Genomic DNA, 22,514 nt, shown 5'->3' on the forward strand with positions numbered 1-22,514 from the left:
GTAAAACATATTTTATTTCACGCTGATTTTAGAATATTCGCATGAAAATCTGTCGCCAATTGGATGGAAAACTAGCTACTGTGTCAATCCTTGTGTTCCTGATTTTACACAAGGCCCAGATCTCCCAGGCTGATCTCCCAGGCTGATCTCCCAGGCTGATCTCCCAGGCTGATCTCCCAGGCTGATCTCCCAGGTTGATCGCCCAGGTTGATCTCCCAGGCTGATCTCCAAGGCTGATCTCCCAGGCTGCGTCCCAATATACCCTGTATACAGCTGTACATCTCATTTTGATCGCCTGTTGTTGCACAACAGGAAAGCTTTAAAAATAATTATAGAGTTTGTAATTTCCACTTTAAAATTTCAGGCTTGATTTTGATCCATAACTAATAATGAAACAAAAAAATGCCCATGAATTATAATCCACACAATAATTCACATGTCCTGTTGCTGCAGGATCATTTTCATGCTGTGCCAGACTGGGCAGACTGTTCAAAAGAGGTCTACTACTCCATCTAGGGAATAGAGTGTCATTTGGAACATAAACATTTACACTACCCTCCGTTCCGCCCCCCTCCCCTCCCTCTGCTCTCCTCCAATCCCCTCCTCACCAATCCCCTCCGTAAGTTATTCTGCTCCACTCCCATCTGCTCCCCTCCCCTCCCCTCAGCTCCTCTCAGCTCCCCTCCGCTCCACTCCCCTCCCCTCCCTTCCCCTCAGCTCCTCTCAGCTCCCCTCCCCTCTACTCAACTCCCCTCCCTTCCCCTCAGCTCCTCTCAGCTCCCGTCCCCTCTCCTCCCCTCAGCTCCTCTCAGCTCCCCTCCCCTCCCCTCAGCTCCTCTCAGCTCCCCTCCGCTCCACTCCCTTCCCCTCAGCTCCTCTCAGCTCCCCTCCCCTCCCCTCAGCTCCTCTCAGCTCCCCTCCCCTCCCCTCCCTTCCCCTCAGCTCCTCTCAGCTCCCCTCCCTCTCCTCAGCTCCCCTCCCTTCCCCTCAGCTCCTCTCAGCTCCCGTCCCCTCTCCTCCCCTCAGCTCCTCTCAGCTCCCCTCCCCTCCCCTCAGCTCCCCTTCCCTCCCCTCAGCTCCTCTCAGCTCCCCTCCACTCCACTCCCTTCCCCTCAGCTCCTCTCAGTTCCCCTCCCCTCTCCTCAGCTCCTCTCAGCTCCCCTCCCCTCAGCTCCTCTCAGCTCCCCTCCCCTCCCTTCCACTCAGCTCTCAGCTCAGCTCCCCTCTCAGCTCCCCTCCCCTCTCCTCAGCTCCCCTCCCTTCCCCTCAGCTCCTCTCAGCTCCCGTCCCCTCTCCTCCCCTCAGCTCCTCTCAGCTCCCCTCCCCTCCCCTCCCCTCAGCTCCTCTCAGCTCCACTCCGCTCCACTTCCTTCCCCTCCCTTCCCCTCAGCTCCTCTCAGCTCCCCTCAGCTCCTCTCAGCTCCCCTCCCCTCTCCTCAGCTCCACTCCCCTCTCCTCAGCTCCACTCCCCTCCCCTCAGCTATATTCCCCTCCACTCCCCTCCCCTCAGCTATATTCCCCTCCCCTCAGCTATATTCCCCTCCCCTCAGCTATATTCCCCTCCCCTCAGCTATATTCCCCTCCCCTCAGCTATATTCCCCTCCCCTCAGCTATATTCCCCTCTCCTCAGCTATATTCCCCTCCCCTCAGCTATATTCCCCTCTCCTCAGCTATATTCCCCTCCCCTCCCCTCCCCTCCCCTCAGCTATATTCCCCTCCACTCCCCTCCCCTCAGCTATATTCCCCTCCACTCCCCTCCCCTCAGCTATATTCCCCTCCACTCCCCTCCCCTCAGCTATATTCCCCTCCCCTCAGCTATATTCCCCTCCACTCCCCTCCCCTCAGCTATATTCCCCTCCACTCCCCTCCCCTCAGCTATATTCCCCTCCACTCCCCTCCCCTCAGCTATATTCCCCTCCACTCCCCTCCCCTCAGCTATATTCCCCTCCACTCCCCTCCCCTCAGCTATATTCCCCTCCCCTCAGCTATATTCCCCTCCACTCCCCTCCCCTCAGCTATATTCCCCTCCCCTCAGCTATATTCCCCTCCACTCAGCTATATTCCCCTCCACTCAGCTATATTACCCTCCCCTCAGCTATATTCCCCTCCCCTCAGCTATATTCCCCTCCCCTCAGCTATATTCCCCTCCCCTCAGCTATATTCCCCTCCACTCCCCTCCCCTCAGCTATATTCCCCTCCACTCCCCTCCCCTCAGCTATATTCCCCTCCACTCCCCTCCCCTCAGCTAAATTCCCCTCCACTCCCCTCCCCTCAGCTATATTCCCCTCCCCTCCCCTCCCCTCAGCTATATTCCCCTCCACTCCCCTCCCCTCAGCTATATTCCCCTCCCCTCAGCTATATTCCCCTCCACTCAGCTATATTCCCCTCCCCTCAGCTATATTCCCCTCCCCTCCCCTCCCCTCAGCTATATTCCCCTCCACTCCCCTCCCCTCAGCTATATTCCCCTCCCCTCAGCTATATTCCCCTCCCCTCAGCTATATTCCCCTCCCCTCAGCTATATTCCCCTCCCCTCAGCTATATTCCCCTCCCCTCAGCTATATTCCCCTCCACTCCCCTCCCCTCAGCTATATTCCCCTCCCCTCAGCTATATTCCCCTCCCCTCAGCTATATTCCCCTCCCCTCAGCTATATTCCCCTCCACTCCCCTCCCCTCAGCTATATTCCCCTCCCCTCAGCTATATTCCCCTCCCCTCCACTCCCCTCCCCTCAGCTATATTCCCCTCCACTCCCCTCCCCTCAGCTATATTCCCCTCCCCTCAGCTATATTCCCCTCCACTCCCCTCCCCTCAGCTATATTCCCCTCCACTCCCCTCCCCTCAGCTATATTCCCCTCCACTCCCCTCCCCTCAGCTATATTCCCCTCCACTCCCCTCCCCTCAGCTATATTCCCCTCCACTCCCCTCCCCTCAGCTATATTCCCCTCCACTCCCCTCCCCTCAGCTATATTCCCCTCCACTCCCCTCCCCTCAGCTATATTCCCCTCCACTCCCCTCCCCTCAGCTATATTCCCCTCCCCTCAGCTATATTCCCCTCCCCTCAGCTATATTCCCCTCCCCTCCACTCCCCTCCCCTCAGCTATATTCCCCTCCACTCCCCTCCCCTCAGCTATATTCCCCTCCACTCCCCTCCCCTCAGCTATATTCCCCTCCCCTCAGCTATATTCCCCTCCCCTCAGCTATATTCCCCTCCCCTCAGCTATATTCCCCTCCCCTCAGCTATATTCCCCTCCCCTCAGCTATATTCCCCTCCCCTCAGCTATATTCCCCTCCCCTCAGCTATATTCCCCTCCCCTCAGCTATATTCCCCTCCACTCCCCTCCCCTCAGCTATATTCCCCTCCCCTCAGCTATATTCCCCTCCCCTCAGCTATATTCCCCTCCCCTCAGCTATATTCCCCTCTCCTCAGCTATATTCCCCTCCCCTCAGCTATATTCCCCTCCCCTCAGCTATATTCCCCTCCCCTCAGCTATATTCCCCTCCCCTCAGCTATATTCCCCTCCCCTCAGCTATATTCCCCTCCCCTCAGCTATATTCCCCTCCCCTCAGCTATATTCCCCTCCCCTCAGCTATATTCCCCTCCACTCCCCTCCCCTCAGCTATATTCCCCTCCACTCCCCTCCCCTCAGCTATATTCCCCTCCACTCCCCTCCCCTCAGCTATATTCCCCTCCACTCCCCTCCCCTCAGCTATATTCCCCTCCACTCCCCTCCACTCAGCTCCCCTCCGCCCCCCCCCCCCCCCTTGAAATAAATGGTTACACTGTTATTATTGCTATTATTATGATTATATAATGATTGTATATTAATAACAACTCACCTCTCTTCTGCATAAAACTGAAGAGGTCATCAAGAAACTCTTTCCTCTTGTCATCGTTATCCAACTCGTACAACTAGAAGACAAGAAGGGGAGGGAGACAATCTGATTAAACCTGGCCTCAAGGCAACCATTTCATGGACAAAACAATCACACCAAGAAGATCATTGAAACATTCATTCATGTTATTTCCATTAGTTTATTCTACTGTATTGAAGTGTATACTATTGTATTGACGTGTATACTACCGTATTGAAGTGTATTCTACTGTATTGAAGTGTATACTACTGTATTGAAGTGTATTCTACTATATTAAAGTGTATTCTACTGTATTGAAGTGTATTCTACTGTATTGAAGTGTATACTACTGTATTGAAGTGTATTCTACTATATTAAAGTGTATTCTACTGTATTGAAGTGTATTCTACTGTATTGAAGTGTATTCTACCGTATTGAAGTGTATTCTACCGTATTGAAGTGTATTCTACTGTATTGAAGTGTATTCTACCGTATTGAAGTGTATTCTACTGTATTGAAGTGTATACTATTGTATTGAAGTGTATTCTACTGTATTGGAGTGTATTCTACCGTATTGAAGTGTATTCTACCGTATTGAAGTGTATTCTACTGTATTGAAGTGTATACTATTGTATTGAAGTGTATTCTACTGTATTGAAGTGTATACTACCGTATTGAAGTGTATTATACTGTATTGAAGTGTATTCTACTATATTAAAGTGTATAATACTGTATTGAAGTGAATTCTACTGTATTGAAGTGTATTCTACTGTATTGAAGTGTATTCTACTGTATTGAAGTGCATTCTACTATATTAAAGTGTATTATACTGTATTGAAGTGTATTCTACTGTATTGAAGTGTATTCTACTGTATTGAAGTGTATACTATTGTATTGAAGTATATACTACTGTATTGAAGTGTATTCTACTATATTAAAGTGTATTCTACTGTACTGAAGTGTATTCTACTGTATTGAAGTGTATTCTACTATATTAAAGTGTATAATACTGTATTGAAGTGTATACTACCGTATTGAAGTGTATTCCACTGTATTAAAGTGTATACTACTGTATTGAAGTGTATTCTACTATATTAAAGTGTATTCTACTGTATTGAAGTGTATACTACTGTATTGAAGTGTATTCTACTGTTTTGAAGTGTATACTACTGTATTGAAGTGTATTCCACTGTATTGAAGTGTATTCTACTGTATTGAAGTGTATACTACTGTATTGAAGTGTATTCTACTGTTTTGAAGTGTATACTACTGTATTGAAGTGTATTCCACTGTATTGAAGTGTATTCTACTGTATTGAAGTGTATTCTACTATATTAAAGTGTATTCTACTGTATTGAAGTGTATACTACTGTATTGAAGTGTATTCTACTATATTAAAGTGTATAATACTGTATTGAAGTGTATTCTACTGTATTGAAGCCAATTCAAAACTGTGAAGTGTTTTAGAAAACAACATTCAAGATTAAATGACTATCAACGAGTACCTCCAGTATCTCATACTAGTGTACTTTCACACCAAACACACCAAATGGAAGGTACAGTAGACAAGGAGACCAAAACACAACACATGTAGACTGTCGTCACTATGCTATTTTAACACCTATTTGCTATTATTAGGTTCACATAAACCTTTAAAAATCATGTATTGTTTATTTTGTTTGTGAATAAGAGCAGATGTGAATCTGTAATTGTTGTAACAGATTTAAGACAATCTGTGAGTAACCTTGAGTGTTCTAAATTTATCATATAAGAAAGAGTATCTTGTGATCTGGAAACAGAGTTGCTGGAAACTAACAGATGCCGTGTCTCCTCTGTGAAGGAACAATATCAGGAAACAGAGTGGCTGGAAACTAACAGATGCCGTGTCTCCTCTGTGAAGGAACAATATCAGGAAACAGAGTGGCTGGAAACTAACAAACACTGTGTCTCCTCTGTGAAGGAACAATATCAGGAAACAGAGTGGCTGGAAACTAACAGACGCTGTGTCTCCTCTGTGAAGGAACAGAATCATGGACATACATTTTATCCACGGTAGGGAGGGAACAACTAGAGCTGTTCTCACACTTCCAGCCTCCCAGCCTCCCTGCCTCCCTGCCTCCCAGTCTCCCTGCCTCCCAGCCTCCCTGCCTACCAGCCTCCCAGCCTCCCTGCCTCCCAGCCTCCCTGCCTCTCAGCCTCCCTGCCTCCCTGCCTCCCAGCCTCCCTGCCTCCCAGCCTCCCTGCCTCACAGCCTCCCTGCCTCCCAGCCTCCCAGCCTCCCTGCCTCCCAGCCTCCCAGCTCCCCTGCCTCCCAGCCTCCCAGCCTCCCTGCCTCCCAGCCTCCCAGCTCCCCTGCCTCCCAGCCTCCCTGCCTCCCTGCCTCCCAGCTCCCCAGCTCTCCAGCTCTCCAGCTCCCCAGCCCCCCAGCCTCCCAGCCTCAGAAGAACAACCTTTAATGGCTGAAAAACAGGAGACTGTCACACCTTTAAACTCTTTGGTCGTCTCCATTCAGTTTTCCTGAACAGGCTGGGAATTTCTCTCTCTTTTTATATTTTTTTATATAAGAAATAGTGGATTTGAGTACTTGTATATTTTGACTGATAAACTGAAGTCAGCGTCGTACCAAAACAAACACACCATACAAAGTATTTGAAGTACTGTAGAAACAACAAGCATCTATTAACAAGTAAATGATGATTAACAGATTGAGAATATCTCAATGACATAAGTATGGATGCAGGCTACCCACAAAGAATTGAAAACAAACCAAACTTCGATAAACTCCCATATCTACTGGGTGAAATACCACAGTATGCCATCACAGCAGCAAACACCATTATAAATACAACCGAGAATTATGTTCATCTATTTTACATTTTGTACTCTAACTATTTGCACATAGTATGACATTTGAAATGTCTTTATTCTTTTGGAACTTTTGTGAGTGTAATGTTTACTGTAAATTGTTTATTTCGTTTTTGTTTATGATCTACTTCACTTGCTTTGGCAATGTTAACATATGTTTCACATGCCAATAAAGCCCCTTGAATTTAATTGACTGAGAGACGAGAGAGAGGAGAGAGACAGAGACAGAGACAGAGAGAGAGAGAGAGATACAGAGATAGAGATATGGAGAGACAGAGAGACAGAGAGAGAGAGAGAGAGATACAGAGAGATACAGAGAGATACAGAGAGAGAGAGACAGAGAGATACAGAGATAGAGATATGGAGAGACAGAGAGAGAGAGAGATACAGAGAGATACAGAGAGATACAGAGAGAGAGAGAGATACAGAGAGAGATATACAGAGAGAGAGATACAGAGAGAGAGATACAGAGAGAGAGAGACAGAGAGATACAGAGATAGAGATATGGAGAGACAGAGAGAGATATACAGAGAGAGAGATACAGAGAGAGAGATACAGAGAGTGAGATACAGAGAGAGAGATACAGAGAGAGAGAGTGAGATAAAGGGAGAGAGATACAGAGAGAGATACAGAGAGACAGAGTGAGATGCAGAGATACAGAGAGAGATACAGAGAGAGAGACAGAGAGAGATACAGAGAGAGAGACAGACAGAGAGAGATACAAAGAGAGATACAGAGAGAGAGATACAGAGAGAGATACAGAGAGAGAGAGATACAGAGAGCGATAAAGATAGAGAGAGAGAGAGATACAGAGAGAGAGAGAGAGATACAGAGAGAGATACAGAGAGATACACAGAAAGATACAGAGAGACAGAGAGAGATACAGAGAGACAGAGAGAGATATTTGTACATTGTTAAAACACTATATATATACAGAGAGATACAGAGAGAGACACACAGAGATACAGAGAGATAAAGAGAGAGACCCAGAGAGATACACAGAGATACAGAGAGATACAGAGATACACAGCGAGAGATACAGAGGGATAAAGAGAGAGATATAGAGACACACAGAGATATATAGAGAGAGATAGAGAGAGATACACAGAGAGATACACAGAGAGATACAGATAGAGAGAGAGACACAGAGATATATAGAGAGAGATACAGAGAGAGATACAGAGAGATACAGAGAGAAAGAGACATAGAGAGATACAGAGAGATACAGAGAGAGATACAGAGAGATACAGAGAGAGATACAGAGAGAGACACAGAGATACAGAGAGAGATACAGAGATATACAGAGAGAGATACAGAGAGAGAGAGAGAGAGACACAGAGATACAGAGAGATACAGAGAGAGATACAGAGAGAGACACAGAGATACAGAGAGAGACACACAGAGATACAGAGAGATACAGAGAGAGATACAGAGAGAGACACAGAGATACAGAGAGATACAGAGAGATACAGAGAGAGATACAGAGAGAGACACACAGAGATACAGAGAGATAAAGAGAGAGACACAGAGAGATACAGAGAGACACAGAGATATAGAGAGAGATACAGAGAGATACAGAGAGAGATACAGAGAGATACAGAGAGAGATACAGAGAGATACAGAGTGAGATACAGAGAGATACAGAGTGAGATACAGAGAGATACAGATAGACAGAGAGAGATAAAGAGTGAGATGCAGAGAGAGATACAGAGAGAGATACAGAGTGAGATACAGAGAGAGACAGGGAGAGGGCAACGGGAGATCAGATCAATACAAGAAGTCAGAGATATGACCTTTGGAATCAGCGGGGCAGCCAGAACGAGACCCCAGAGATAATAACTGAACATTTAGGAGTGGATTAGCTGTCACCAATATTAAAGAACTGAGAGAGAGAGAGAGAGAGAGAGTGAGAGAGAGAGAGAGAGAGAGAGAAAGAGAGACAGAGAGACAGAGAGACACAGAGAGAGAGAGAGAGAGAGAGAGAGAGCGAGAGAGAGAGACAGAGACAGACAGAGAGAGAGAGACAGAGAGAGAGAGAAAGACAGAGAGAGACAGAGAGAGAGAGAGAGAGAGATTAGATGTTAAACCAGGGGTAGAGGTGATTAGATGTTAAACCAGGGGTAAAGGTGATTAGATGTTAAACCAGGGGTAGGGGTGATTAGATGTTAAACCAGGGGTAGGGGTGATTAGATGTTAAACCAGGGGTAAGGGTAAAGGTGATTAGATGTTAAACCAGGGGTAAAGGTAAAGGTGATTAGATGTTAAACCAGGGGAAGAGATGATTAGATGTTAAACCATGGGTAAAGGTAAAGGTGATTAGATGTTAAACCAGGGGTAGGGGTGATTAGATGTTAAACCAGGGGTAGGGGGGATTAGATGTTAAACCAGGGGTAAAGGTAAAGGTGAATAGATGTTAAACCAGGGGTAGGGGTGATTAGATGTTAAACCAGGGGTAGGGAGAGATTAGATGTTAAACCAGGGGTAGGGAGAGATTAGATGTTAAACCAGGGGTAGGGGTGATTAGATGTTAAACCAGGGGTAAAGGTAAAGGTCATTAGATGTTAAACCAGGGGTAGGGGTGATTTGATGTTAAACCATGGGTAAAGGTAAAGGCGATTAGATGTTAAAACAGGGGTAGGGGTGATTAGATGTTAAACCAGGGGTAAAGGTAAAGGTGATTAGATGTTAAACCAGGGGTAGGGGTGATTAGATGTTAAAACAGGGGTAGGGGTGATTAGATGTTAAACCAGGGGTAAAGGTAAAGGTGATTAGATGTTAAACCAGGGGTGGGGGTGATTAGATGTTAAACCAGGGGTAAATGTAAAGGTGATTAGATGTTAAACCAGGGGTAGGGGTGATTAAATGTTAAAACAGGGGTAGGGGTGATTAGATGTTAAACCAGGGGTAAAGGTAAAGGTGATTAGATGTTAAACCAGGGGTATGGGTGATTAGATGTTAAACCAGGGGTAAAGGTGATTAGATGTTAAAACATGGGTAGGGGTGATTAGATGTTAAACCAGGGGTAAAGGTAAAGGTGATTAGATGTTAAACCAGAGGTATGGGTGATTAGATGTTAAACCAGGGGTGAAGGTAAAGGTGATTAGATGTTAAAACAGGGGTAGGGTGATTAGATGTTAAACCAGGGGTAAATGTAAAGGTGATTAGATGTTAAACCAGGGGTATGGGTGATTAGATGTTAAACCAGGGGTAAAGGTAAAGGTGATTAGATGTTAAACCAGGGGTGGGGGTGATTAGATGTTAAACCAGGGGTAAAGGTAAAGGTGATTAGATGTTAAACCAGGGGTAGGGGTGATTAGATGTTAAACCAGGGGTAAAGGTAAAGGTGATTAGATGTTAAACCAGGGGTAGAGGTGATTAGATGTTAAACCAGGGGTAAAGGTGATTAGATGTTAAACCAGGGGTAGGGGTGATTAGATGTTAAACCAGGGGTAGGGGTGATTAGATGTTAAACCAGGGGTAAGGGTAAAGGTGATTAGATGTTAAACCAGGGGTAAAGGTAAAGGTGATTAGATGTTAAACCAGGGGAAGAGATGATTAGATGTTAAACCATGGGTAAAGGTAAAGGTGATTAGATGTTAAACCAGGGGTAGGGGTGATTAGATGTTAAACCAGGGGTAGGGGGGATTAGATGTTAAACCAGGGGTAAAGGTAAAGGTGAATAGATGTTAAACCAGGGGTAGGGGTGATTAGATGTTAAACCAGGGGTAGGGAGAGATTAGATGTTAAACCAGGGGTAGGGAGAGATTAGATGTTAAACCAGGGGTAGGGGTGATTAGATGTTAAACCAGGGGTAAAGGTAAAGGTCATTAGATGTTAAACCAGGGGTAGGGGTGATTTGATGTTAAACCATGGGTAAAGGTAAAGGCGATTAGATGTTAAAACAGGGGTAGGGGTGATTAGATGTTAAACCAGGGGTAAAGGTAAAGGTGATTAGATGTTAAACCAGGGGTAGGGGTGATTAGATGTTAAAACAGGGGTAGGGGTGATTAGATGTTAAACCAGGGGTAAAGGTAAAGGTGATTAGATGTTAAACCAGGGGTGGGGGTGATTAGATGTTAAACCAGGGGTAAATGTAAAGGTGATTAGATGTTAAACCAGGGGTAAAGGTAAAGGTGATTAGATGTTAAACCAGGGGAAGAGATGATTAGATGTTAAACCATGGGTAAAGGTAAAGGTGATTAGATGTTAAACCAGGGGTAGGGGTGATTAGATGTTAAACCAGGGGTAGGGGGGATTAGATGTTAAACCAGGGGTAAAGGTAAAGGTGAATAGATGTTAAACCAGGGGTAGGGGTGATTAGATGTTAAACCAGGGGTAGGGAGAGATTAGATGTTAAACCAGGGGTAGGGAGAGATTAGATGTTAAACCAGGGGTAGGGGTGATTAGATGTTAAACCAGGGGTAAAGATAAAGGTCATTAGATGTTAAACCAGGGGTAGGGGTGATTTGATGTTAAACCATGGGTAAAGGTAAAGGCGATTAGATGTTAAAACAGGGGTAGGGGTGATTAGATGTTAAACCAGGGGTAAAGGTAAAGGTGATTAGATGTTAAACCAGGGGTAGGGGTGATTAGATGTTAAAACAGGGGTAGGGGTGATTAGATGTTAAACCAGGGGTAAAGGTAAAGGTGATTAGATGTTAAACCAGGGGTGGGGGTGATTAGATGTTAAACCAGGGGTAAATGTAAAGGTGATTAGATGTTAAACCAGGGGTAGGGGTGATTAAATGTTAAAACAGGGGTAGGGGTGATTAGATGTTAAACCAGGGGTAAAGGTAAAGGTGATTAGATGTTAAACCAGGGGTATGGGTGATTAGATGTTAAACCAGGGGTAAAGGTGATTAGATGTTAAAACATGGGTAGGGGTGATTAGATGTTAAACCAGGGGTAAAGGTAAAGGTGATTAGATGTTAAACCAGAGGTATGGGTGATTAGATGTTAAACCAGGGGTGAAGGTAAAGGTGATTAGATGTTAAAACAGGGGTAGGGTGATTAGATGTTAAACCAGGGGTAAATGTAAAGGTGATTAGATGTTAAACCAGGGGTATGGGTGATTAGATGTTAAACCAGGGGTAAAGGTAAAGGTGATTAGATGTTAAACCAGGGGTGGGGGTGATTAGATGTTAAACCAGGGGTAAAGGTAAAGGTGATTAGATGTTAAACCAGGGGTAGGGGTGATTAGATGTTAAACCAGGGGTAAAGGTAAAGGTGATTAGATGTTAAACCAGGGGTAGAGGTGATTAGATGTTAAACCAGGGGTAAAGGTGATTAGATGTTAAACCAGGGGTAGGGGTGATTAGATGTTAAACCAGGGGTAGGGGTGATTAGATGTTAAACCAGGGGTAAGGGTAAAGGTGATTAGATGTTAAACCAGGGGTAAAGGTAAAGGTGATTAGATGTTAAACCAGGGGAAGAGATGATTAGATGTTAAACCATGGGTAAAGGTAAAGGTGATTAGATGTTAAACCAGGGGTAGGGGTGATTAGATGTTAAACCAGGGGTAGGGGGGATTAGATGTTAAACCAGGGGTAAAGGTAAAGGTGAATAGATGTTAAACCAGGGGTAGGGGTGATTAGATGTTAAACCAGGGGTAGGGAGAGATTAGATGTTAAACCAGGGGTAGGGAGAGATTAGATGTTAAACCAGGGGTAGGGGTGATTAGATGTTAAACCAGGGGTAAAGGTAAAGGTCATTAGATGTTAAACCAGGGGTAGGGGTGATTTGATGTTAAACCATGGGTAAAGGTAAAGGCGATTAGATGTTAAAACAGGGGTAGGGGTGATTAGATGTTAAACCAGGGGTAAAGGTAAAGGTGATTAGATGTTAAACCAGGGGTAGGGGTGATTAGATGTTAAAACAGGGGTAGGGGTGATTAGATGTTAAACCAGGGGTAAAGGTAAAGGTGATTAGATGTTAAACCAGGGGTGGGGGTGATTAGATGTTAAACCAGGGGTAAATGTAAAGGTGATTAGATGTTAAACCAGGGGTAAAGGTAAAGGTGATTAGATGTTAAACCAGGGGAAGAGATGATTAGATGTTAAACCATGGGTAAAGGTAAAGGTGATTAGATGTTAAACCAGGGGTAGGGGTGATTAGATGTTAAACCAGGGGTAGGGGGGATTAGATGTTAAACCAGGGGTAAAGGTAAAGGTGAATAGATGTTAAACCAGGGGTAGGGGTGATTAGATGTTAAACCAGGGGTAGGGAGAGATTAGATGTTAAACCAGGGGTAGGGAGAGATTAGATGTTAAACCAGGGGTAGGGGTGATTAGATGTTAAACCAGGGGTAAAGATAAAGGTCATTAGATGTTAAACCAGGGGTAGGGGTGATTTGATGTTAAACCATGGGTAAAGGTAAAGGCGATTAGATGTTAAAACAGGGGTAGGGGTGATTAGATGTTAAACCAGGGGTAAAGGTAAAGGTGATTAGATGTTAAACCAGGGGTAGGGGTGATTAGATGTTAAAACAGGGGTAGGGGTGATTAGATGTTAAACCAGGGGTAAAGGTAAAGGTGATTAGATGTTAAACCAGGGGTGGGGGTGATTAGATGTTAAACCAGGGGTAAATGTAAAGGTGATTAGATGTTAAACCAGGGGTAGGGGTGATTAAATGTTAAAACAGGGGTAGGGGTGATTAGATGTTAAACCAGGGGTAAAGGTAAAGGTGATTAGATGTTAAACCAGGGGTATGGGTGATTAGATGTTAAACCAGGGGTAAAGGTGATTAGATGTTAAAACATGGGTAGGGGTGATTAGATGTTAAACCAGGGGTAAAGGTAAAGGTGATTAGATGTTAAACCAGAGGTATGGGTGATTAGATGTTAAACCAGGGGTAGGGGTGATTTGATGTTAAACCATGGGTAAAGGTAAAGGCGATTAGATGTTAAAACAGGGGTAGGGGTGATTAGATGTTAAACCAGGGGTAAAGGTAAAGGTGATTAGATGTTAAACCAGGGGTATGGGTGATTAGATGTTAAACCAGGGGTAAAGGTGATTAGATGTTAAAACAGGGGTAGGGGTGATTAGATGTTAAACCAGGGGTAAAGGTAAAGGTGATTAGATGTTAAACCAGGGGTAGGGGTGATTAGATGTTAAACCAGGGGTAAAGGTAAAGGTGATTAGATGTTAAACCAGGGGTATGGGTGATTAGATGTTAAACCAGGGGTGAAGGTAAAGGTGATTAGATGTTAAAACAGGGGTAGGGTGATTAGATGTTAAACCAGGGGTAAATGTAAAGGTGATTAGATGTTAAACCAGGGGTATGGGTGATTAGATGTTAAACCAGGGGTAAAGGTAAAGGTGATTAGATGTTAAACCAGGGGTGGGGGTGATTAGATGTTAAACCAGGGGTAAAGGTAAAGGTGATTAGATGTTAAACCAGGGGTAGGGGTGATTAGATGTTAAACCAGGGGTAAAGGTAAAGGTGATTAGATGTTAAACCAGGGGTAAAGGTAAAGGTGATTAGATGTTAAACCAGGGGAAGAGATGATTAGATGTTAAACCATGGGTAAAGGTAAAGGTGATTAGATGTTAAACCAGGGGTAGGGGTGATTAGATGTTAAACCAGGGGTAGGGGTGATTCGATGTTAAACCAGGGGTAAAGGTAAAGGTGAATAGATGTTAAACCAGGGGTAGGGGTGATTAGATGTTAAACCAGGGGTAGGGAGAGATTAGATGTTAAACCAGGGGTAGGGGTGATTAGATGTTAAACCAGGGGTAAAGGTAAAGGTCATTAGATGTTAAACGAGGGGTAGGGGTGATTTGATGTTAAACCATGGGTAAAGGTAAAGGCGATTAGATGTTAAAACAGGGGTATGGGTGATTAGATGTTAAACCAGGGTTGAAGGTAAAGGTGATTAGATGTTAAAACAGGGGTAGGGTGATTAGATGTTAAACCAGGGGTAAATGTAAAGGTGATTAGATGTTAAACCAGGGGTATGGGTGATTAGATGTTAAACCAGGGGTAGGGGTGATTAGATGTTAAACCAGGGGTAGGGGTGATTCGATGTTAAACCAGGGGTAAAGGTAAAGGTGAATAGATGTTAAACCAGGGGTAGGGGTGATTAGATGTTAAACCAGGGGTAGGGAGAGATTAGATGTTAAACCAGGGGTAGGGGTGATTAGATGTTAAACCAGGGGTAAAGGTAAAGGTCATTAGATGTTAAACCAGGGGTAGGGGTGATTTGATGTTAAACCATGGGTAAAGGTAAAGGCGATTAGATGTTAAACCAGGGGTATGGGTGATTAGATGTTAAACCAGGGGTGAAGGTAAAGGTGATTAGATGTTAAAACAGGGGTAGGGTGATTAGATGTTAAACCAGGGGTAAATGTAAAGGTGATTAGATGTTAAACCAGGGGTATGGGTGATTAGATGTTAAACCAGGGGTAAAGGTAAAGGTGATTAGATGTTAAACCAGGGGTGGGGGTGATTAGATGTTAAACCAGGGGTAAAGGTAAAGGTAATTAGATGTTAAACCAGGGGTAGGGGTGATTAGATGTTAAACCAGGGGTAAAGGTAAAGGTGATTAGATGTTAAACCAGGGGTAAAGGTAAAGGTGATTAGATGTTAAACCAGGGGAAGAGATGATTAGATGTTAAACCATGGGTAAAGGTAAAGGTGATTAGATGTTAAACCAGGGGTAGGGGTGATTAGATGTTAAACCAGGGGTAGGGGTGATTCGATGTTAAACCAGGGGTAAAGGTAAAGGTCATTAGATGTTAAACAGGGGTATGGGTGATTAGATGTTAAACCAGGGGTGAAGGTAAAGGTGATTAGATGTTAAAACAGGGGTAGGGTGATTAGATGTTAAACCAGGGGTAAATGTAAAGGTGATTAGATGTTAAACCAGGGGTATGGGTGATTAGATGTTAAACCAGGGGTAGGGGTGATTAGATGTTAAACCAGGGGTAGGGGTGATTCGATGTTAAACCAGGGGTAAAGGTAAAGGTGAATAGATGTTAAACCAGGGGTAGGGGTGATTAGATGTTAAACCAGGGGTAGGGAGAGATTAGATGTTAAACCAGGGGTAGGGGTGATTAGATGTTAAACCAGGGGTAAAGGTAAAGGTCATTAGATGTTAAACCAGGGGTAGGGGTGATTTGATGTTAAACCATGGGTAAAGGTAAAGGCGATTAGATGTTAAACCAGGGGTATGGGTGATTAGATGTTAAACCAGGGGTGAAGGTAAAGGTGATTAGATGTTAAAACAGGGGTAGGGTGATTAGATGTTAAACCAGGGGTAAATGTAAAGGTGATTAGATGTTAAACCAGGGGTATGGGTGATTAGATGTTAAACCAGGGGTAAAGGTAAAGGTGATTAGATGTTAAACCAGGGGTGGGGGTGATTAGATGTTAAACCAGGGGTAAAGGTAAAGGTGATTAGATGTTAAACCAGGGGTAGGGGTGATTAGATGTTAAACCAGGGGTAAAGGTAAAGGTGATTAGATGTTAAACCAGGGGTAAAGGTAAAGGTGATTAGATGTTAAACCAGGGGAAGAGATGATTAGATGTTAAACCATGGGTAAAGGTAAAGGTGATTAGATGTTAAACCAGGGGTAGGGGTGATTAGATGTTAAACCAGGGGTAGGGGTGATTCGATGTTAAACCAGGGGTAAAGGTAAAGGTCATTAGATGTTAAACGAGGGGTAGGGGTGATTTGATGTTAAACCATGGGTAAAGGTAAAGGCGATTAGATGTTAAAACAGGGGTATGGGTGATTAGATGTTAAACCAGGGGTGAAGGTAAAGGTGATTAGATGTTAAAACAGGGGTAGGGTGATTAGATGTTAAACCAGGGGTAAATGTAAAGGTGATTAGATGTTAAACCAGGGGTATGGGTGATTAGATGTTAAACCAGGGGTAGGGGTGATTAGATGTTAAACCAGGGGTAGGGGTGATTCGATGTTAAACCAGGGGTAAAGGTAAAGGTGAATAGATGTTAAACCAGGGGTAGGGGTGATTAGATGTTAAACCAGGGGTAGGGAGAGATTAGATGTTAAACCAGGGGTAGGGGTGATTAGATGTTAAACCAGGGGTAAAGGTAAAGGTCATTAGATGTTAAACCAGGGGTAGGGGTGATTTGATGTTAAACCATGGGTAAAGGTAAAGGCGATTAGATGTTAAACCAGGGGTATGGGTGATTAGATGTTAAACCAGGGGTGAAGGTAAAGGTGATTAGATGTTAAAACAGGGGTAGGGTGATTAGATGTTAAACCAGGGGTAAATGTAAAGGTGATTAGATGTTAAACCAGGGGTATGGGTGATTAGATGTTAAACCAGGGGTAAAGGTAAAGGTGATTAGATGTTAAACCAGGGGTGGGGGTGATTAGATGTTAAACCAGGGGTAAAGGTAAAGGTGATTAGATGTTAAACCAGGGGTAGGGGTGATTAGATGTTAAACCAGGGGTAAAGGTAAAGGTGATTAGATGTTAAACCAGGGGTAAAGGTAAAGGTGATTAGATGTTAAACCAGGGGAAGAGATGATTAGATGTTAAACCATGGGTAAAGGTAAAGGTGATTAGATGTTAAACCAGGGGTAGGGGTGATTAGATGTTAAACCAGGGGTAGGGGTGATTCGATGTTAAACCAGGGGTAAAGGTAAAGGTGAATAGATGTTAAACCAGGGGTAGGGGTGATTAGATGTTAAACCAGGGGTAGGGAGAGATTAGATGTTAAACCAGGGGTAGGGGTGATTAGATGTTAAACCAGGGGTAAAGGTAAAGGTCATTAGATGTTAAACCAGGGGTAGGGGTGATTTGATGTTAAACCATGGGTAAAGGTAAAGGCGATTAGATGTTAAAACAGGGGTATGGGTGATTAGATGTTAAACCAGGGGTAAAGGTAAAGGTGATTAGATGTTAAACCAGGGGTAGGGGTGATTAGATGTTAAAACAGGGGTAGGGGTGATTAGATGTTAAACCAGGGGTAAAGGTAAAGGTGATTAGATGTTAAACCAGGGGTGGGGGTGATTAGATGTTAAACCAGGGGTAAATGTAAAGGTGATTAGATGTTAAACCAGGGGTAGGGGTGATTAAATGTTAAAACAGGGGTAGGGGTGATTAGATGTTAAACCAGGGGTAAAGGTAAAGGTGATTAGATGTTAAACCAGGGGTATGGGTGATTAGATGTTAAACCAGGGGTAAAGGTGATTAGATGTTAAAACATGGGTAGGGGTGATTAGATGTTAAACCAGGGGTAAAGGTAAAGGTGATTAGATGTTAAACCAGGGGTATGGGTGATTAGATGTTAAACCAGGGGTAGGGGTGATTTGATGTTAAACCATGGGTAAAGGTAAAGGCGATTAGATGTTAAAACAGGGGTAGGGGTGATTAGATGTTAAACCAGGGGTAAAGGTAAAGGTGATTAGATGTTAAACCAGGGGTGGGGGTGATTAGATGTTAAACCAGGGGTAAAGGTAAAGGTGATTAGATGTTAAACCAGGGGTAGGGGTGATTAGATGTTAAACCAGGGGTAAAGGTAAAGGTGATTAGATGTTAAACCAGGGGTAAAGGTAAAGGTGATTAGATGTTAAACCAGGGGAAGAGATGATTAGATGTTAAACCATGGGTAAAGGTAAAGGTGATTAGATGTTAAACCAGGGGTAGGGGTGATTAGATGTTAAACCAGGGGTAGGGGTGATTCGATGTTAAACCAGGGGTAAAGGTAAAGGTGAATAGATGTTAAACCAGGGGTAGGGGTGATTAGATGTTAAACCAGGGGTAGGGAGAGATTAGATGTTAAACCAGGGGTAGGGGTGATTAGATGTTAAACCAGGGGTAAAGGTAAAGGTCATTAGATGTTAAACCAGGGGTAGGGGTGATTTGATGTTAAACCATGGGTAAAGGTAAAGGCGATTAGATGTTAAAACAGGGGTATGGGTGATTAGATGTTAAACCAGGGGTAAAGGTAAAGGTGATTAGATGTTAAACCAGGGGTAGGGGTGATTAGATGTTAAAACAGGGGTAGGGGTGATTAGATGTTAAACCAGGGGTAAAGGTAAAGGTGATTAGATGTTAAACCAGGGGTGGGGGTGATTAGATGTTAAACCAGGGGTAAATGTAAAGGTGATTAGATGTTAAACCAGGGGTAGGGGTGATTAAATGTTAAAACAGGGGTAGGGGTGATTAGATGTTAAACCAGGGGTAAAGGTAAAGGTGATTAGATGTTAAACCAGGGGTATGGGTGATTAGATGTTAAACCAGGGGTAAAGGTGATTAGATGTTAAAACATGGGTAGGGGTGATTAGATGTTAAACCAGGGGTAAAGGTAAAGGTGATTAGATGTTAAACCAGGGGTATGGGTGATTAGATGTTAAACCAGGGGTAGGGGTGATTTGATGTTAAACCATGGGTAAAGGTAAAGGCGATTAGATGTTAAAACAGGGGTAGGGGTGATTAGATGTTAAACCAGGGGTAAAGGTAAAGGTGATTAGATGTTAAACCAGGGGTATGGGTGATTAGATGTTAAACCAGGGGTAAAGGTGATTAGATGTTAAAACAGGGGTAGGGGTGATTAGATGTTAAACCAGGGGTAACGGTAAAGGTGATTAGATGTTAAACCAGGGGTATGGGTGATTAGATGTTAAACCAGGGGTAAAGGTAAAGGTGATTAGATGTTAAACCAGGGGTAGGGGTGATTAGATGTTAAACCAGGGGTAAAGGTAAAGGTGATTAGATGTTAAACCAGGGGTATGGGTGATTAGATGTTAAACCAGGGGTGAAGGTAAAGGTGATTAGATGTTAAAACAGGGGTAGGGTGATTAGATGTTAAACCAGGGGTAAATGTAAAGGTGATTAGATGTTAAACCAGGGGTATGGGTGATTAGATGTTAAACCAGGGGTAAAGGTAAATGTGATTAGATGTTAAACCAGGGGTAGGGGTGATTAGATGTTAAACCAGGGGTAAAGGTAAAGGTGATTAGATGTTAAACCAGGGGTAAAGGTGATTAGATGTTAAACCAGGGGTATGGGTGATTAGATGTTAAACCAGGGGTGGGGGTGATTAGATGTTAAACCAGGGGTAAAGGTAAAGGTGATTAGATGTTAAACCAGGGGTAGGGATGATTAAATGTTAAAACAGGGGTAGGGGTGATTAGATGTTAAACCAGGGGTAAAGGTAAAGGTGATTAGATGTTAAACCAGGGGTATGGGTGATTAGATGTTAAACCAGGGGTAAAGGTGATTAGATGTTAAAACATGGGTAGGGGTGATTAGATGTTAAACCAGGGGTAAAGGTAAAGGTGATTAGATGTTAAACCAGGGGTATGGGTGATTAGATGTTAAACCAGGGGTAGGGGTGATTTGATGTTAAACCATGGGTAAAGGTAAAGGCGATTAGATGTTAAAACAGGGGTAGGGGTGATTAGATGTTAAACCAGGGGTAAAGGTAAAGGTGATTAGATGTTAAACCAGGGGTATGGGTGATTAGATGTTAAACCAGGGGTAAAGGTGATTAGATGTTAAAACAGGGGTAGGGGTGATTAGATGTTAAACCAGGGGTAACGGTAAAGGTGATTAGATGTTAAACCAGGGATATGGGTGATTAGATGTTAAACCAGGGGTAAAGGTAAAGGTGATTAGATGTTAAACCAGGGGTAGGGGTGATTAGATGTTAAACCAGGGGTAAAGGTAAAGGTGATTAGATGTTAAACCAGGGGTATGGGTGATTAGATGTTAAACCAGGGGTGAAGGTAAAGGTGATTAGATGTTAAAACAGGGGTAGGGTGATTAGATGTTAAACCAGGGGTAAATGTAAAGGTGATTAGATGTTAAACCAGGGGTATGGGTGATTAGATGTTAAACCAGGGGTAAAGGTAAAGGTGATTAGATGTTAAACCAGGGGTAGGGATGATTAGATGTTAAACCAGGGGTAAAGGTAAAGGTGATTAGATGTTAAACCAGGGGTAAAGGTGATTAGATGTTAAACCAGGGGTATGGGTGATTAGATGTTAAACCAGGGGTAAAGGTAATTGTGATTAGATGTTAAACCAGGGATAGAGGTAGAGGTGATTAGATGTTAAACCAGGGGTAGAGGTAGAGGTGATTAGATGTTAAACCAGGGGTAGAGGTGATTAGATGTAAACTTGGGTAGCTGTACACTGTACATTCATCATTCCATTAGCTATAAACCAGAAGGAGATGACAGCTCACAGACCTTTGGATGTCGTAGATCACAACGAGTAAGAAACAGTTTTCTCAGTTTTCTCTAAATTACCCCTAAAATGGTAATAATTAAGTTCCAATACATCGTAAGGAAAATACTTCATATGAATCGTCGTCCAATCATTTCAGATGATTGTTCTGTCTTCCACATGGAAACACTCAGTGACCGGTTTTAATTAAATTAAGCCCTGTTGTTTTCTATTGTACCTGGTAAGGAGAGGAGAGGAGAGGAGAGGAGAGGAGAGACGAATGGCTTATTGCAGACAGACAAACAGACAGACAGACAGACAGACAGACAGACAGACAGACAGACAGACAGACAGACAGACAGACAGACAGACAGACAGACAGACAGACAGACAGACAGACAGACAGACAGACAGACAGACAGACAGACAGACAGACAGACTGACTGACTGACTGACTGACTGACTGACTGACTGACTGACTGACTGACTGACCGTCAGTCAGTCAGTCAGTCAGTCTGACAGACAGACAGACTGAGAAGCTGATAGAAGAGTAACTGCTCAGGTAACTAGATAGTACTATGGTGTGGTAGTGTAGTGTAGTAGTCTACCACACCATAGTACTATACACAATACACTACCACACCATAGTACTATACACAATACACTACCACACCATAGTACTATACACAATACACTACCACACCATAGTACTATACACAATACACTACCACCCTACTGACTATCCCTCTATCAGGGCCTGACATCACTCTAGACTGACTATCCCTCTATCAGGGCCTGACACCACTCTACTGACTACCCCTCTATCAGGTCCTGACATCACTCTAGACTGACTATCCCTCTATCAGGTCCTGACATCACTCTAGACTGACTATCCCTCTATCAGGGCCTGACATCACTCTAGACTGACTACCCCTCTATCAGGGCCTGACATCACTCTAGACTGACTACCCCTCTATCAGGGCCTGACACCACTCTACTGACTATCCCACTATCAGGTCCTGACATCACTCTAGACTGACTATCCCTCTATCAGGTCCTGACATCACTCTAGACTGACTATCCCTCTATCAGGGCCTGACATCACTCTAGACTGACTACCCCTCTATCAGGGCCTGACATCACTCTAGACTGACTATCCCTCTTATCAGGGCCTGACATCACTCTAGACTGACTATCCCTCGATCAGGGCCTGACAGCACTCCACTGACTTGACTGTGTATTTGTACAGACACCTTATTCTGTTGAAAGATTTCAGAGTAGATGCTGTCTCTTTGGTGTCAGGGCTCCTGTCATATATTGAGTAGATTGATAGAATGAAAAGCCAGCTGTCATACAAAGATTTCAGTAGAGGGAGCTATTTACAATATAAAATATAACTCAATTGAAAAAACAATGTGGCTGCTGCCAGAGAATATCAAGCCTGTTGCAATTGATTTACTTTCATGTTAATCTCAATCTCAGCAGATTTAGTCATAACATGTTAGTATATTTGTGTCCTATAACCAATTTTACAGTGTTTTCTTTTAGCACAAGTGGATGGGGAGAACAGTCACCAGGTGGTGTTGTTGTCTAGTGGATGGGGGGAGAACAGTCATCAGGTGGTGTTGTTGTCTAGTGGATGGGGGGAGAACA

At 43.9% G+C, this 22,514-nt stretch overlaps 1 protein-coding gene across 1 annotated transcript in view; it reads right to left on the reverse strand.

Moving 5' to 3' along the window:
• LOC110536507 (AT-rich interactive domain-containing protein 3A) overlaps nucleotides 1-22,514 on the reverse strand; it is a 252,077-nt gene that overhangs the window by 89,484 nt on the left and 140,079 nt on the right. The window contains exon 4 of the mRNA XM_090191276.1: nucleotides 3,836-3,908. Coding sequence (XP_090047402.1) covers nucleotides 3,836-3,908 — 73 coding nt within the window. The remainder of the gene's footprint in view (nucleotides 1-3,835; nucleotides 3,909-22,514) is intronic.

The sequence above is a fragment of the Oncorhynchus mykiss genome, chromosome 11, assembly GCF_057628025.1.
Source record: "Oncorhynchus mykiss isolate SJ-2025 chromosome 11, ASM5762802v1, whole genome shotgun sequence".
NCBI classification, from domain to species: domain Eukaryota; kingdom Metazoa; phylum Chordata; class Actinopteri; order Salmoniformes; family Salmonidae; genus Oncorhynchus; species Oncorhynchus mykiss.